Source organism: Salvelinus sp. IW2-2015, linkage group LG10, assembly GCF_002910315.2.
Source record: "Salvelinus sp. IW2-2015 linkage group LG10, ASM291031v2, whole genome shotgun sequence".
In the NCBI taxonomy this organism is placed as follows: Eukaryota; Metazoa; Chordata; class Actinopteri; order Salmoniformes; family Salmonidae; genus Salvelinus; species Salvelinus sp. IW2-2015.
In genome coordinates, this window is record NC_036850.1 from 1,804,648 (window position 1) to 1,823,708 (window position 19,061).

General features: G+C 40.3%; 1 protein-coding gene across 1 annotated transcript in view; it reads left to right on the top strand.

Moving 5' to 3' along the window:
- The first annotated feature begins 614 nt into the window (after positions 1–614).
- Positions 615–19,061, top strand: part of kcnk5a (potassium channel, subfamily K, member 5a) — a 53,957-nt gene continuing 35,510 nt past the window's right edge. Inside the window, exon 1 of the mRNA XM_023995102.2 lies at positions 615–1,117. Within this exon, the coding sequence (XP_023850870.1) occupies positions 932–1,117 (186 nt within the window). The 5' untranslated portion in view covers positions 615–931. The remainder of the gene's footprint in view (positions 1,118–19,061) is intronic.

Here is a 19,061-nt window from a genome sequence, read left to right on the forward strand (position 1 = left end):
CTGGAGGAGRAGGAATTACCAGCAGAACCCCCACCCCCCAGACTAGAAGAGCCTATTCTATTTCTAATAGGAGCTAAATATTTGTCTCCCTCACGACATTGCATGCAGTTGCAATTTGGTAGGCCGTCATTGTAAATAAGAATTTGTTCTTAACTGACTTGTCTAGTTAAATAAAGGTAAAATAAAAAATACTTGTAGACTTTTACTAAAGTAGTATTTTACTGAGTGACTTTCACTTTTACATTAGTCATTTTCTACTAAAGTATCTTTACTTTTAATCAAGTGTGACAATTGGGTACTTTTTCCACCGCTGCCTGACATAGTAAAATATTTTTAGATAGGCCTCTGCAATGATAACAACGAAAGTCAGCTTCAAATGAAAACTGAAACGTGAAATAAAAAGTAATGCTTTCAATTTAGGCTGGAGGAGCAGGCATTACCAGCAGAACCCCCACCCCCCAGACTAGAACAATTTAGGCTGGAGGAGCAGGCATTACCAGCAGAACCCCCACCCCCCAGACTAGAAGACTAGAAGAGCCTATTCTAATGGCTAATGGGCGGATCTTTTTGTGCGTTTCTCCACTCCCCCACAAGTTTCAGTAGTAGCCTTGGCATCTCCGTAGCCCGTAATCATTTGCAACCGAGCCGCGCACGTGGAGAGCAAACTGCGGCACCGAATAAACACGCATCTGTGTTGACATTTCAGCACAGCCTTCCCATTCGCCCAGTTCGGATACATTTATGTACACTTTCTTATTATTTTCACCAGAGCAAATGGTACCAGAGGTATTTTCGACAAGTTTTTCAAAAGACTCGTAAGGAATAAAAGTCAAGCCGCCCCAAAAGACTGTTGAGCATGTGCTTGGGACAACACTTACACATTTAAATTGGGACCCCTCTCCCGCGAATTGAAAAGTTGAGCCATTTAAGTATGGTGGATAAAGGTCCTCTATTGACTTCTGCGATAATTTTTTATCTGTCCATCGGGGCAGCAATATTCCAAGTTCTCGAGGAACCGAATTGGAAACTTGCTGCAAAACAGTACAATGCACAAAGGGATAAAATACTAGAAGACTACCCCTGTCTCACCAAAGATGATTTGGACAAGATTTTGGAGGTATGATGATAATAATTTCAGAATATTCTATTGGTCGAAATGTCATTCACGCTGATTGCGAGATTGCACTAATAGTGGTAATTAGCTGTGTTATCTGGTGTTGTTTTGAGTAGCTTAAAAGTCACAGTTCTGGGTGCATCATTCACTTACTGTATGACAACAATCCCTCATTTGCTGTTGGATATTTTAATGTAGTATATTAATTTGTACCTGTGAAGAGAACAAGAATTCTTTGAAGATTGATTCATGCATTTAACTAAATACTAGACATCTAAGCTTGAATGGTGTTTGTCTTACAAACGTCCTGAGGAGTGATCAAAATGTTTATGATTTTACGTAACGGAATCTAGTTCATAAAGCCAAAATCCTGCCAATGTCATTGTATATTTATTATCAGAAGAGTGCACACCTGGCCTGTGTAACAGTTGGGAACTAGATATTAGGTACATAGTGCCTAAATGCATTGAGTCAACCTGCAAGTTCACTGGATAAACACCTGTCATTATGCTCACTTCCTCAATTAATTACAGCCTGTCTTTTGCAAAATTGTTCTTAATCTTGAAGTTGCAATTTACCACAAATCTAGAATCAGCTCATCCCAACCTTATCCTCAACTCAGTACCCCATCAGTGAACAGCTCGTATCTCACCCTAAATCAGGTGTGACTCCTGACTCCACTTACGAACCAAGCTGATATGTAAGATCCCGATGGGATCATTGTTGACCAGCCAAATGCAGATACTTGTATTTGTCTTTGTGCACTGTGTACGGGTACTCAAACCTGCACTTTAGAGACCTGCTGCCCTATGCACACAGTCGTTGAATACTGGTCACTTTAATCATGTTTACATGCTGTTTTACCCACTTCATCTGTATATACTGTATTCAAGTCAAGGCTCATCCTATAGAACTACTGCTGTACACACCTTTTCTATTCGTATACCATTCAAAATGTCTATACACACCATCATTACATATTTATATTCTGGACTGGTATGGCTCGTTCTAATATTTCTTAATTCCTTTATTTACATGTGTTTGTTGTGTTGTTAGGTGTAACTACACTTTTGGAGCTAGGAACATAAGCATTTAGCTACAACCACGACAACATTTGCAAAATATATGTACGCGACCCAATCAAATTTGATTTGAGTGTTCATGTCACTATGGGTTGTTTTCTCCACATAGACTTGTCTGTCTAATTTGGCTTAATTGGTTTTATGTAAGATAGTGTCCAGGCCCTCTGTTGTTTTGACTTGGCTATAACCTGTTTTATGACCTGGTTAAGTTGCATTTATGTGGTTTAGATTATGGTGCCTGTGTGTTATAGAATATCCTTTTCTGGAGCAGGGACAAAATGTGCCAATATGTTTGGGTGTGTACTGTAGGCCAATCCATAACCTTTGTGTCTTTTTATAAGTTTTCGTACACAGTGTTGTTCCAATGGCAAAGATTTTACTCCCTGTACAAATGATAATGCTCCCAGCAGCAAAGTAGGTGTAGTGTCATTGAACTCCATGCATGGCCTCTCTGTCAGAAGTGTGCTGTGCTCAAATGACCAGAGTCAACACCCCATAATTAAGTGAGGTGATTTGACAAGCCCTCTATGACATATTTTGTTGTTATCCTCAAGTCCCTGTCAGTTGCCACACGTTTTGATGACTTGGCTCAGTTTTTGTCAGGGATGTGGATGTAGATATTTATAGATGAAGACAGTTTGAGAGAGAGAATATTACAACTCACTCCCTTGAAACTTTCAAGTCTATTGTAAAATCCATGCCTTATCTTCATGGTGTCCTTTGAGATGGAAGATGTTGCGGAATCAATGTTTTCTGTCTGTTTTGCTTTCTGTTTGAATGCCACCAGGAAGAGAATGCCACCAGGAAGAGAATGACCTCGAAGCAACAGTCTTAAAACACATTCTGACACTGAAAAATGTATTGTGAGGTGAGGGATCCCAGGTGAGGGATATTATAATATTACATTTGTGGTTGGGTTTGAAGGCATGGATACTATTCTCTATCGCCTGATTGCGTCTGGCCAAAAACAGAGCGCATGTCTTAACATGTCACCCCTCTCTGCTCCACATATGCTGAGGAATTAGGCTGATTTAAAACACCTACACCCATACCTTTACCCCACACCCTTCTGTCTCTCCCCTTCTGGCTGTGGAGTGAAATGGTATATGCATGCATGCTCCATACCTATTCCCCCACCCATGGTACTTTTTAAAATGAAATCAAAGTTTATTGGTCGTGTACACAGATGTGCAGATKTTATCGCAGSGGCAGCGAAATGCTTGTGTTTCTAGCACCAACAATGCCGTAATACCTAGCAATAATCCAAAACAAATCACTACACACACAATCCCCCAAAAATGTAGTTTTATTTATATATACATACATACAGTACCAGTCAAAAGTTTGCACACACCTACTCATTCAAGGGTTTTTCTTTATTTTTGCTATTTTTTACATTGTAGAATAATAGTGAAGACAGATATGGAATCATGTAGTAACCAAAAAAGTGTTAAACAAACCAACATATATTTTATATTTGAGATTCCTCAAGGTAGCCACCCTTTGCCTTGAAGGAGTCTTGAAYGAGTTCCCACATATGCTGAGTACTTGTTGGCTGCTTTTCCTTCACTCTGCGATCCAACTCATCCCGATCCAACTCATCCCAAACCATCTCAATTGGGTTGAGGTTGGGTGATTATGGAGGCCAGGTCATCTGATGCAGCARTCKATCACTCTCCTTCTTGGTCAAATAGCCCTTACACAGCCTGGAGGTGTGTTTTGGGTCATTGACCTGTTGAAAAACAAATGATAGTCCGACTAAGCGCAAACCATATGGGATGGGGTATCGCTTCAGAATGCTGTGATAGCCATGCTGGTTAAGTTCGCCTTGAATTCTGAATAAATCACTGACAGTGTCACCAGCAGAGCACCCCACACCATCACACCTCCTCCTCCATGCTTCATGGTGGGAACCACACAAGCGGAGATCATCCATTCACCTACTCTGCGTCTAACAAAGACACGGTGGTTGGAGCCAAAAATCTTAAATATGGACTCATCAGACCAAAGGACAGATTTCCACCAGTCTAATGTCCATTGCTCGTGTTTCTTGGCCCAAGCAAGTCTCTTCTTCATATTGGTGACCTTTTAGTAGTGGTTTCTTTGCAGCAATTCGACTATGAAGGCCTGATTCACGCAGTATCCTCTGAACAGTTGATGTTGAGATGTGTCTGTTACTTGAACTCTGTGAAGCATTTATTTGGGATGCAATCTGAGGTGCAGTTAACTCTAATGAGCGGTCCTCGTGAGAGGCAGTTTCATCATAGCGCTTTTTTAAACGACTACACTTAAAGAAACTTTCTAAATTCTTGACATTTTCCGCATTGACTTACCTTCATGTCTGAAAGTAATGATGGACTGTCGTTTCTCTTTGCTTATTTGAGCTGTTCTTGACATAATATGGACTTGGTATTTTACCAAATAGGGCTATATTCTGTATACCACCCCTACCTTGTCACATAACTGATTGGCTGAAACGCATTAAGAAGGAAAGAAATTCCTCAAATMATCTTTTAACAAGGCACACTTGTTAATTGAAATGTATTCCAGGTGACTACCTCGTGAAGCTGGTTGAGGGAATGCAAAGCTGCCATCAAGGCAAAGGGTGGCTACTTTGAAGAATCTCAAATATAAAATATATTTTGATTTGTGTAACACTTTTTTGGTATCTACATTATTCCATATGTGTTATTTCATTGTTTTGATTTCTTCGCTACTATTCTACAAGGTCGAAAATGGTAAAAATACAGAAAAACATGTAGTTAGTAAGTGTGTCCAAACTTTTGTGTGTGTGTGTGTGTGTGTGTGTGTGTTTGTACGTACATACATCCACACACACACACAAAGTGCATTCGAGAAAGTTCGAGAAAGTATTCAGACCCCTTGACATTTCCACATTTTGTTGTTTTAGCGTTATTAAAACATTTTCATCATCAATCTACACACAGTACCCCATAATGACATGGCGACCGATGACTGCTTGCAGGCGCCCGGCCCGCCACAAGGAGTAGCTAGAGTGCGATGGGACAATGAAAGGAAATCCCAGACGCCCAAATCCCCCCTAACCTGAACGACGTTGGGCCAATTGTGCGCCGCCTCATGGGTCTCCCGGTCAAGGCCGACTGTGACACAGCCTGAGATGGAACACAGGTCTGTAGTGATCGCTGGGCCACTCGGGATGCGGCCTCCATCATTCGTAAATTTAAGAAGTTTAGAACCAGCAAGACTCTTCCTAGAGCTGGCCGCCCAGCTAAACTGAGCAATCGGGGGAGAAGGGCCTTGGTCAGGGAACCTGACGGTCACTCTGACAGAGCTCCAGAGTTCCTCTGTGGAGATGGCAGAACCTTCCAGAAGGACAACCATCTCTGCAGCACTCCACCAATCAGGCCTTTATGGTAGAGTGGCCAGACAGAAGCCACTCCTCAGTAAAAAGTGTGACAGCCCACTTGGAGTTTGCCAAAAGACACCTAAGGGACTCTGAGAAACAAGATTCTCTGGTCTGATGAAACCAAAATTGAACTKTTTTGGCCTGAGTGCCAAGCGTCACTTCTGGAGGAAACCTGGCACCATCCCTACGGAGAAGCATGATGTTGGCAGCATCATGCTTTGGGGATGTTTTTCAGCAGCAGGGATTGGGAGACTAGTCAGGATCGAGGGAAATATGAACGGAGCAAAGTACAGAGATCCTTGAGTGGCCCAGTCAGATCCCGATCCACCATTTTTTATTTATTTCAGATTATTTATTTTAWTGAACCTTTTAACTAGGCAAGTCAGTTAAGAGTGGTGATGACCCAGGGATGTTCTCTTGATAAGTGTGTAAATAAGACCATTTCCCTGTGCTGCTAAGCATTCAAAATGTAACAGTACTTTTGGGTGTCAGGTGAAATTTATGGAGTAAAAAGTACATCATTTTCTTTAGGCATGTAGTGAAGTAAAATTAAAAGTTAAAAGTAAAAAAAAAAATAATAATAAATAAGTCAAAAACATAAATAGTAAAGTAAAGCTTGTTTCTGGTCACAGGTTCAGGAATGGTTAAAAAATCACAACATGCACTTAAAATGTACCTTACAAATAGCAGTGTTGGGCGATTTGGAAAGCCTCAGTCAGTCAATAAATAATATAATAATACTCGTAGGAAAGGTTTTCATCTTTAGCTTACAATCTGTGGAAACTATACGATTTAGAAAGGTTTAAAAAAAAAAAAAGTGAAACATCACAGCACAACGGAAAAATATATGGCCCATGGAAACCAAACGAGGATGCTCTATGGTGAAAGGTGGGATGGGCTGAGAGTGACTGAGGGTTGGGATTAAAGAGCTTGTTTTATTGTTATGTGACTTCTTAAAATGTATGGATATGTAGCAGAAAAGCTGTCGAAAAACAAAGATATTTGTCCTCCGAAGATGTGTGGTGGTGGAGGGGTTAAAAATAAATTTAAAAAAGGTAAAGTACAYATACTCAAAAAACTACTTAAGTATTACTTTAAAAGTATTTTTACTTAAGTACTTTACACCACTGGTAAAAACATGTTGGCCAGTGGATTTCGTCAGTGACCAGTAACTTCTCAGCGCATTTTTGCATTCCAAATAAACATTCACCTGCTCTGTTGCCAAAGATAACCATTGAAGACTACACGCGTAAATGTCATGCTATTTGTATTTAAGCAATATTCTTGGCTGTTCATTCAAGCACCACCACGCTCCCGCGAGTTACAACTTCTCGAGCAGTACATGAATGATGCCTTCACATGTCAGCTGTCCAGATCAAAAAGAACCGCCCATCAATCTACTCGTTAAGTTTATTTATTTTAGGCATTTGATTTACAAAAGTAAACCTTCAATAGTGAACATACTAGCAATATGCTGGCTACTGTTGATAGTCTGCTAAATGAAGAAAGAAAAAAAGGACAACTCTATTGGCCTACGGTAGCCATGTTGATATCTATTTTGGAACGTTTGTCTTAAAGGGGCAGCGTCATATTCTCAATGTCATGCTTTAGAAACAAAAATGAATGCAGAAATGAATAAAACAATTCAATTCTAAAGAATAGTTATGACTTGCATTGCTTAATTATACTAAACAGCTTGTTAATACAAATTAATCKTTTTAATAGATATAGGAGAAGGGTGCAATTGCGGCCTGCAATTCAGGAACCCTTTATACTTCTATTGGTCAAATTTTAAGTTAGGAGAGGTGGGGGCACTCCAGTACAGTAGGTGGCGTTAATGCACAATAACATTAGTTGCCAGCCGCTGATAAACCCCAAAGAAGAAGGGACAGGGGTGAACACTGCTAGCCGGAATTTGGCCCAGTAGATTTTTGGCCAACCGGACCAGTGACAAAACAACAAAAGTTAACGTTGGACCCTGGCGTGTTTCATATGCAGCCACGGAGTTCTTTGATTGACAGCAAGCTTGACTAGTTTATAAAAGGTATAGAACCGACTGAATAAAGTATATCCTTGCTATTAATAAAATCATACAAAGTTGTTATGTCCACGGTATCGCATCTGGACAAGTATACTAAAGATCTAATTTATTTTCAATACGAAGTCCATCAAGACTTTCCAGGCAGTGACGTTCAATTGAGTGACTTGTCAGTAGCTTACCGAATTGCATTGGTAAGAAAGCTGTTCATTTGGCTCCCAAATTTGGCTTTTTGGTTATTTAATTGCAGATAAATTATTAAAACATTTGATGAAGATGGTGAATCCTCCTCAGGATTCTTTTAAAGGCCAAGTGTAGTCAAAATTAAGTTTTTCCTGTGTTTTATAGAACATCTGATAAGACTAACACTGCCCTATTTGGCTGTCTAATCCATGGAAAACACTGACTCTATGTACGTAGGGCATCAGTTTCTGAGGTGCAGGGTAGAGTACCGGGTGGTTGCCGGCTAGAACAGTGACTAAGATTCAGGGCATGGTACTGGGTGGAGGCCGGCTAGAGGTGACGATTGTTCAACAGTCTGATGGCCTGGAGATGGAAGCTGTTTCTCAGTCTCTCGGTCCCAGCTTTGATGCACCTGTACTGTCTCCACCTTCTAGATGGTAGCGGGATGAACAAGRAGTGGCTCGGGTGGTTGAGGTCCTTGATGATCTTCTTGGACTTCCTGTGACACCGGGTGCTTGTAAATGTCCTGAAGTGCAGGCAGTGTGCACCGGTGATGCATTGGGCTGTCCGCAGCACCCTCTGGAGAGCCCTGAGGTTGTGGACTGTGCAATTGCCGTACTAGGGGGTGATACAGCCCGACAGGARGGTCTCAATGGTGCATCTGTAGAAGTTTGTGACGGTCTTAAGGGCCGAATTTCTTCAGCATTTCCGGTTGTCAGTAATGTGCATGCTGAGGAACTTGAAGCTTTTGACCCTCTCTACTGTGGCCCCGTCGGTGTGGATGTGCGCTCTCTGCTGTCTCCTGTAGTCCACGATCAGCTCCTTCGTTTTGACGTTGAGGGAGAGGTTATTTTCATGGKACCACTCCGCCAGGCCTTTCACCTCCTCCCTGTACGCTGTCTCGTTGTTGAGTTTGAGACATGCGTGGCCACMRTGTCATGGGTAAACGGGAAGTACAGGAGGGTGGTAGGCACGCACCCATGTGGGTTTCCCTCGTGTTGCGGATCTGCGTGGTAGAGGTGTTGTTGCCTACCTTCACCACTTGGAATCGGCCCATCAGGAAGTCCAGGATCCAGTTGCACAGGGAGGGGTTCAGACCCACGGCCCTGAGCTTAGTGATGAGCTTGGGGGGCACTATGGTGTTGAAGGCTGAGCTGTAGTCAATGAACAACATTCTTACATAGGTATTTCTCTTGTCCAGGTGGGATAGGCACTGTGCAGTGCATTGGCGATTGCGTAGTCTGGATCTGTTTGGGCGATATGCAAATTGTAGTTAGTCTAGGGTGTCAGGTAAGGTGGAGGCGATATTGTCCTTAACTATTTTCTCCAAGCACCTCATCATGACAGAAGTGACTGTTAAGGGACGATAAGTCATTTAGTTCACTTACCTCACTTTCTTGGTTACAGGAACAATTCTGATGAATAGGGTGAGAAGAAGGAAGAGTAAGGGACTGTTGTATTCTATCTTTGGAACAGTTGGTGCTGTGAGCTCGGTTACTGGGGGAAGGGGCCAGTGGACTTAAGGCTCAACTTTAACTGGATCTAGTCTAGAAAACAAAGAATGCATTATACCAGCCATGGGATTTCAAAAGCCTCCAAAAATTATTACTGGGGGTCAGGATGGTTGACTTAATTACATTTCCCAGACTCAATTCCCAGATTTTTCCCCCTTCCATAATTCAGAGGAGGCTTAAGTAATTATGTAATTACTTGAAGCTCCGTCATTTGAAAATAAATGTCCCTTGTTAGTATTTTTGCCATTTTGACGTGTACATTTTTAAATGTTGAGACTAGAATCCCTTCTTTTATATGTTCAAAAACAGAGGAGAATATAGAGCAGGAGGAGAGAATGCAGGATAGGCAGTCACATGGATCTAAACCATGAACTTCTAGACTCATTTGTACTTTGTTTGGGGCGTAACCACTCAGGCACACACACAATTCATTTATAAAGAGTTGTGTTGCTCAACACATGTCAACTACATGTATCAAATGGCCAATGTGAACTCTGACCTGTTAAATTATTTGTAAAAGTTTAAAAGCAGTGTTCATCTGTAAATTGGGACACTAGCAAAAAGTTCATTAACAGGGAGGTAACTGCTCACAGTGAGCGCTGTGCGGTGAAGTGCTTGCTGTTTTAAAYGTTTTGTGATTGCCGTGTTATGGCCCATCAAGTGCTTGTCCTCAAGAAACAGTCATAAAAGACTGGAGCTGTTCATTATCCTCTGTACAAATAAGAATTGAATATACTGGTGGTGTCTTGGACGGCGGAACTTGGTTCGTGGCTAGCAACCTGTTTTATATCCTCTTTAGGATGTTGCCTGGGAGCAGTAGATAAACAGTAGGGTGTTTCCCTTTCAATGATGATTCGCATCCAGATGCATCAGCTCCGATACGATACAGGAACAATACATTTTCGGTCGAAACGATTCTGTGCGATGCAGTTTGATCAGAGGAACGGAACAATTCGGTTTGATATGATGTGGTTCGATATACTAACATTTGCATGAAGACAGTGATTTTCCATTCTAAATCTGCTGCTGATGGAGCTCAGGAGCCCTAAGTGTTTTGAGCTAGTAATGTATCGTTATCTTWAAAAAAATGGAGACATAGCCGATGAATATTAGACGGCTTTGGATTTGACCCGTCTCAAAAGTGAGTGGTTTTGACCGTTTGCAACTATTCGGTGCTGTGAGGCTTGCAAAAACGATTGCTGTCCTTTTTATAAAATGAACAACTTTATCCAGTTCATGTAATACACTGACTTTTTAAAGCAAAACTACCAGAATAATTTATGATGGTGACCCTGAGCAAAATAAATGATTGTCACTATACCAGAATTTTTACTTCGATACAGGGTTTAGTATCACGATACGCGATACCATCACGATACTCGATTCCAAAACAATACCGCAGCAAAAAAGAAGACTCCTTAGCCAGTCACAGAATGGCACTTGATCCAGACAGATCTTTTGAGTTCAATATCATTCTATTTAAATGTTTGATTTTTTGATGTATGCATTAATGAATCAATTATACAATCATACTTTCAATTAGACTTTGTTTTTCTTACTGATCTATCTACATATAACTTAATAGTAATAGTTTATTTGAATGATACATCTTTATTGATAAGCTGGGTAAATCAAGATGTAGCTTGGGCCTATTTACAATACACAAGAGACTGCATATTCAATAGGAGTGTGTGCATTCATTGAGTTATTGTGCTTGTTTTTGCTGATTTCATGAGGCTACAGATGAAAAACAATCAGCTTCCCTTCCATTTGGGACTTATTTTATTATGCTGATCAACAACATTTGCATAAAATAAGCAATCTCTTCTTTTATTAAAGTGTATCTTTAAGACCGATGATGTCATTCTCACACACACAGTCCGTTTGTTATTTTTGGGGTGGATCAGCTTTAATATTGCAGATAGATTATGGGTTCTATCAATGTAATTATCTGCATAATTTCCAATACCCAATATATATTTATTTAAAATATTTCTTTCCTTTATTATTTTACCATAATCCTACCACCCCTCCCCTTATTGGAGAAAAATAATGAACAACGATACTTAGGCTTCTACGTACAGCTTATACTATATACATATTACAGACACTGTATATTTTACATGAGTTATCTTTTTTAAATTTGTTTTTATTTGTTTTTAGTCCCACCCTTCAGCTACCCTCAACRCCTCCCATCGATCTCTGAAAACTTTCTAATTGCCATATATTTTTCAACTGTGCTGTAATGTAATGTTTCATGAGCCTTTCTATTCTCATAGTTTCTCCAGATTACAAATTATAATGAATATTTGTACTTAAAGTATTTTTATATTGTTGATCTATTGACTATGGCTTTTCAAGTCACCCAACAGTGCTATTTGCAGAGTTAGCTCCAGGTAAATGTTGCAATTCTTCAGCCATTGCTGAACCTTAGACCAATGCGGTCGCTAAGATGACGCAGTGTTGCATTATTCAAGTGTGTTAACTTCTGTGCTGCATAAGTGGTGATGCATCCCAGACACCCAGTGAGTGCAGTGGTTCCTCAGGACAGGCTAGAGCTAGCAATGAGAAAGTAGAGCAGGCACTGATGGAGAAGGCTTGCTCTATAAGGGGACATTGGCTGTGCTGATAGACAGACTTGATCTTCTCTCAATCAGTAGATGACACGAGCCACATTTTACAAAAGTACCGAAAGTAACAAAAATTCTAGTACCGAAACAACATGTTTCATGTTCTAGTATCAAAACTCGGTGTACCGTGCAACAATAATATAAATGATGTAAGCCCCAACTGTTGTCTGTCCGGTAGCCTACTTTTATTCCAGTAAACCACCATTTTCTACAGCACATTTGATAACAATATCCCAGCAAATTACATTGGTTGTCACCTAACTAATGAAGCCAATGATTAAATATTGCCTAAGTCATTTTTACAAGCATTTGAATGCTGAAGGTGCTGCGCAGATGAGCAAATATTTGATCAGGGATAGGCCTACCTCTCGTTGGACAACATGGGAAGCTGGGCACTGTGCGCAGAGTTGTTACAAAAACTATTGACAGGTATTGGGGTTGCTTGGCATGCAAGATGCCAATTACTGTCACACACAGTTACATATGCAATTGAGGACGCACCAGTTCAGTCATAAAAAATGAGGTATTTTCGGGAGGAAGGAGGAAAGCAATAGAAAACGTTTTATGACCGACACATACTACAATCGTATTGGTTTGGGGTCCCAAGAACCGATGCACTGGTATCTTAAACGTTGGAACTGGATTCCCATCTGTATTGGTGAATCCTTACATCCCTAATAAACAGGCCATACATTTGTTGGACTTCTTCTCTGTCTCTTGAAAAGTTGCTGGTGTCAGGAGGATTGAGTTAAGTCAGATTTAACGACAGTGGTGCTTAGTGCTTCAACTCTTATCGCGATAACCTTTGAGTGTTCAGCTGATTCTGCATGTGCCTCAATCGTCCTGGGTTTTAAACATTGAATGCTTTTGGCTATAAATAGCAAAAGTTGTCCTACCGTGTCAACTTGCTGCAATTTGATTCATGCCCTTGCAGGTCTAACCCTTCACACACCTCAAGTCTCCCCTGTACAGAGGTGAAGTCCCTCTGTAGAAATAATGGTTTTCAAGCGCGATACACTTTTCAATTTCTGCTTTTGAGGTTAAGACATTCTTGATGATTTACAGATTAACTAACATGCCACTAGTTAAACGACCATGGAGAAATCGGTCCAAGGAACCGAGTCCAACCAGCCCTCAAGAAGGTTAGTCATTAACCTGCACTTTTTTGACTTGTCCTCTTTTAAGGGTAATATGTTATGTTGATAAAATGGACCAATTGCACTTCGAACACAGGTTTGGTGCCCAATGAAAATACCGTCAGTGTTGGCACAAGRCACTACTGCAAAGCTTCTTTGGTGAATCCACTGCTTGCTTCTGACAGCAACAATATTGAATTCTACTTATGTGAAAGAAGTCCAAAAGTAAGATAAGTCTCAACAGTCTGTCACGTAGTTCCATGTAAAGCAGCCACCAAAAAACCATGAAACTAGGTTAATAATTACTGGAATTTTTATTTGTTTATTGTTTTGCCCCTTTCACCAGAATCAATTTGATTACTTGTCTGGAGCTGCAACAAACCAATAAATGATCTGTCTATCACTGACAATCTAGACCTTGAACTCAGTAATGGATATCATTATGTGGAAGGAATGAAATGGAATTGTGCATAGCCGAAGCATGAACTGCACTTTTATGTGGATAACGAAATGAATCTAAGTCAGTCAGTGTATTTGTCTGTGTTTAACATTAGATTGTAGGATATGGCTGGGTGACATGGGCAAAATACCTTATCACAATATTTTCCACATTTCTGGCAGTATGATGGCATTGTGTTTTTGAATAATAAAAGTTCAACATTTGCTTTATGAGTTGTGCATGACCCTAGGGTTGCAACACTAAGTGATTTAAATGGGGATTTCTTCATGTTGATTGTTTTATACTGTTCAGTCAAACGTCAACCAAAAGTGAAGCGACTATTCTGTAGTATTACTACATGTAGCACTAAGACGGGGCATAATGTAATAATGCCTGGTGTCTTAGAATGCATAGCTGTTTCAATGTTTATGCCACCATTTTTCAAACCATTTAAGGTTGTGTTGGTCTTATCAAAATTACATTTTTACTCATGACATGCCACTGACAGAGTTTCTATGTATGTGGATGACTCAACACTATACACGTCAGCTACTACAGCGACTGAAATGACTGCAACACTTAACAGAGCTGCAGTTAGTTTCAGAGTGGTTGGCAAGGAATAAGTTAGGCCTAAATATTTCTAAAACTAAAAGCATGTTATTTGGAATAAAACACTAACTAAACCTCAACTAAATATTGTACTAAATGTGGAAATTGAACAAGTTGAGATGACTAAACTGCTTGGAGTAACACTAGATTGTAAACCGTCATGGTCAAAACATATTGATGCATTTGTAGCTAAGATGGGGAGAAGTCTGTCTGTAATAAAGCGATGCTCTCTGCCTTCTTAACAACACTATCAACAAGGCAGATCCTACACGCCCTAGTTTTGTCGCACCTTGACGATTGTTCAGTCGTGTGGTCAGGTGCTACAAAAAAGGACGTAGGAAAATTGCAATTTGCTCAGAACAGGGCAGCCCGGCTGGCCCTTGGATGTACACAGAGAGCTAATATTAATAATATGCATGTCAATCTCTCCTGGCTGAAAGTAGAGGAGAGATTGACTTCATCACTAGTTCTATTTATGTTGAATGCACCAAGCTGTCTGTCTAAACTACTGGCACACAGCTCGGACACCCATGCATAACCCACAAGACATGCCACAAGAGGTCTCTTCACAGACCCAAAGTACAGAAGAGACTATGGGAGGCACACAGTACTACTTAGAGCCATGACGACATGGATCTCTATTCCACATCAAGTAACTGACGCAAGCAGTAAAATTAGATTTAAAAAACAGATTAAAAAAAAAACCTTATGGAACAGCGGGGACTGTGAAGCAACACAAACATTGGCACAGACACACACACACACATACGATAAGATGCACACTATACATACACATGGATTTAGTACTGTACAGTTGTGGCCAAAAGATTTGAGAATGACACAAATATACATTTTCACAAAGTCTGCTGCCTCAGTTTGTATGATGGCAATTTGCATATACTCCAGAATGTTATGAAGAGTGATCAGATGAATTGCAATTCATTGCGAAGTCCCTCTTTGCCATGCAAATGACCTGAATCCCCCCAAAAAAGTTCCACTGCATTTCAGCCCTGCCACAAAAGGGCCAGCTGACATCATGTCAGTGATTCTCTTGTTAATTAAGAACACATTCTTATTTTCAARGACGGCCTAGGAACGGTGGGTTAACTTCTTATGGCTGAAGGGGCAGTATTGAGTAGCTTGGATGAAAGGTGCCCATTGTAAACGGCCAGCTCCTCAGTCTCAGTTGCTAATATATGCATATTATTATTAGTATTGGATAGWAAACACTCTAAAGTTTCTAAAACTGTTTGAATTACGTCTGTGAGATTAACAGAACTCATATGGCAGGCAAAACTCTGAGAAGTTCCACTTCCTGTTTGGATTTTTTCTGGGGGTGCCATATTTTCAATCAAGGTCTTATTGAATATAAAGAGAGATATGGATGGGTTTTCACTTCCTACGGCTTCCACTAGATGTCAACAGTCAATAGAACTTAGTCTGATGACTCTAATTTGAAGGGGATTCGAAGGAGACAGGAATGAGTAATCACTTCCATGAGGTGCCCACGCATTGAACTGGCGCGTTCACGTGAGAGTGAGCTCCGTTCCTTCTCTCAATTGAAGTCGATTTAATTCTCCGGTTGGAACGTTATTCAAGATGTATGTTAACAAAATTCTAAAGATTGATTCAGTACATCGTTTGACATGTTTCTACTGACTGTAACGGAACGTTTGGACATTTCGTCACGTTATAGTGGTCGCGCTTTGAGACTTTGGTTAGGGTATTTGGTAAACAATTCGAAAGTAGCTAATTTGACATAAATAACGGACATGAACGAACAAATCAAGCATTTATTGTGGACCTGGGATTCCTAGGACTGCATTCTGATGAATTCATCAAAGGTAAGGAAACATTTATCATGTATTTTCTGGTTTCTGTTGAGTCCAACATGGTGGCTAATTTGGCTAATCATCTGAGCTCCGTCTCAGATTATTGCATGGTTTATATTTCCGTAAAGTTTTTTTTAAATCTGACACAGCGGTTGCATTAAGGAGAGGTATATCTATAATTCTATGTGTATTACTTGTATTATCATTTATATTTATGTTGAGTATTTCTGTTGAAACGATGTGGCTATGCAAAGTCACTTGATGTTTTTGCAACTAGTGAATCTAACGCCTCAATGTAAACTCAGATTTTTTTATATAAATATGAACTTAATCAAACAAAACATGCATGTATTGTGTAACATGAAGTCCTATGAGTGTCATCTGATAAATAATCGAAGGTTAGTGATTAATTTTCTCTATTCTGGTTTTTGTGGAAGCTATCTTTAGCTGGAAAAAAATGGCTGTGGTTTTGTGGTGACCTAACATAATCGTTTGTAGTGCTTTCGCTGAAAAACCTATTTGAAATCGGACACTTTGGTGGGATTTAAAACAAAATTACCTTTAAAATTATATAAAACACATGAATGTCTGAGGAATTTTAATTATGAGATTTCTGTTTTTTGAATTTGGCGCCCTGCACTTCGACTGGCTGTTGTCATATCGATCCCGTTAATGGGACTGCAGCCATAAGAAATTAACTGCCTTGTTCAGGGGCAGAACGACAGATTTTTACCTTGTCAGCTCGGGGATTCAATCTTGCAACCTTGCGGTTAACTAGTCCAACACTCTAACCACCTGCCTCTCATTGCACTCCACGAGGAGCCTGCCTGTTACGCGAATGCAGTAAGAAGCCAAGGTAAGTTGCAAGCTAGCATTAAACTTATCTTATAAAAAACAATCAATCAATCATAATCACCAGTTAACTACACATGGTTGATGATATTACTAGTTTATCTAGCGTGTCCTGCGTTGCATATAATCGATGCGGTGCGCATTCGCGAAAAAGGTACCTAACCATAAACATCAATGCCTTTCTTAAAATCAATACACAAGTATATATTTTTAAGTCAGGGTATATTCAGCAGTTTGGGACGCCTGGCTCGTTGCGAACTGTGTGGAGACTATTTCTTCCTAACAAAGACAGCCAACTTCGCCAAAAGGGGGATGATTTAACAAAAGCGCATTTGCGAAAAAAGCACATCGACTGTACCTAACCATAAACATCAATGCCTTTCTTAAAATCAATACACAGAAGTATATATTTTTAAACCTGCATATTTAGCTAAAAGAAATCCAGGTTAGCAGGCAATATTAACCAGGTGAAATTGTGTCACTTGTCTTGCGTTCATTGCACACAGAGTCAGGGTAAATGCAACAGTTTGGGCCGCCTGGCTCGTTGCGAACAAATTTGCCAGAATTTTACGTAATTATGACATAACATTGAAGGTTGTGCAATGTAACAGGAATATTTAGACTTATGGATGCCACCCGTTAGATAAAATACGGAACGGTTCCGTATTTCACTGAATACGGAATAAATGTTTTATTTTTGAGATGATAGTTTCCGGATTCGACCATATTAATGACCTAAGGCTTGTATTTCTGTGTGTTATTATGTTATAATTAAGTCTATGATTTCATAGAGCAGTCTGACTGAGCGATGGTAGGCACCAGCAGGCTCGTAAGCATTCATTCAAACAGCACTTTTGTGCGTTTTGCCAGCACCTCTGCTGTTTATGACTTCAAGCCTATCAACTCCCGAGATTAGGCTGGTGTAACCGATGTGAAATGGCTAGCTAGTTAGCGGGGTGCGCGCTAATAGCGTTTCAAACGTCATTCGCTCTGAGACTTTGAGTAGTTGTTCCCCTTGCTCTGCATGGGTAACGCTGCTTCGAGGGTGGCTGTTGTCGATGTGTTCCTTGTTCGAGCCCAGCTAGGAGCGAGGAGAGGGACGGAAGCTATACTGTTACACTGGCAATACTAAAGTGCCTATAAGAACATCCAATAGTCAAAGGTATATGAAATACAAATGGTATAGAGAGAAATAGTCCTATAATTCCTATAATAACTACAACCTAAAACTTCTTACCTGGGAATATTGAAGACTCATCTTAAAAGGAACCACCAGCTTTCATATGTTCTCATGTTCTGAGCAAGGAACTTAAACGTTAGCTTTCTTACATGGCGCATATTGCATTTTTACTTTCTTCTCCAACACTTTGTTTTTGCATTATTTAAACCAAATTGAACGTGTTTCATTATTTATTTGAGGCTAAATTGATTTTATTGATGTATTATATTAAGTTAAAATAAGTGTTCATTCAGTATTGTTGTAATTGTCATTATTACAAATAAAGAAAAAAAATTGGCCGATTTAATCAGTATCGGCGTTTTTTTGGTCCTCCAATAATCGGTATCGGTGTTGAAAAATCATAATCGGTCGACCTCTAATGTGTTGGTACCATTCTTTATTCATGGCTGTGTTCTTAGGCAAAATTGTGAGTGATCTCACTCCCTTGGCTGAGAAGCAACCCCACACATGAATGGTCTCAGGATGCTTTACTGTTGGCATGACACAGAACTGATGGTAGCGCTCACCTTGTCTTCTCCGGACAAGCTTTTTTCCCAGATGCCCCAAACAATCGGAAAGGGGATTCATCAGAGAAAATTACTTCACCCCAGTCCTCAGCAGTTCAATCCCTGTACCTTTTGCAGAATATCAGTCTGTCCCTGATGTTTTTCCTGGATAGAAGTGGCTTCTTTGCTGCCCTTCTTGACACCAGGCCATCCTCCAAAAGTCTTTGCCTCACTGTGCATGCAGATGCACTCACACCTGCCTGCTGCCATTCCTGAGCAAACTCTGTACTGGTGGTGCCCTGATCCCGCAGCTGAATCAACTTTAGGAGATGTTCCTGGTGCTTGCTGGACTTTCTTGGGCGCCCTGAAGCCTTCTTCACAACAATTGAACCGCTCTTCTTGAAGTTCTTGATGATCCGATAAATGGTTGATTTAGGTGCAATCTTACTGGCAGCAATATTCTTGCCTGTGAAGCCCTTTTTTTGCAAAGCAATGATGTCGGCACGTGTTTCCTTGCAG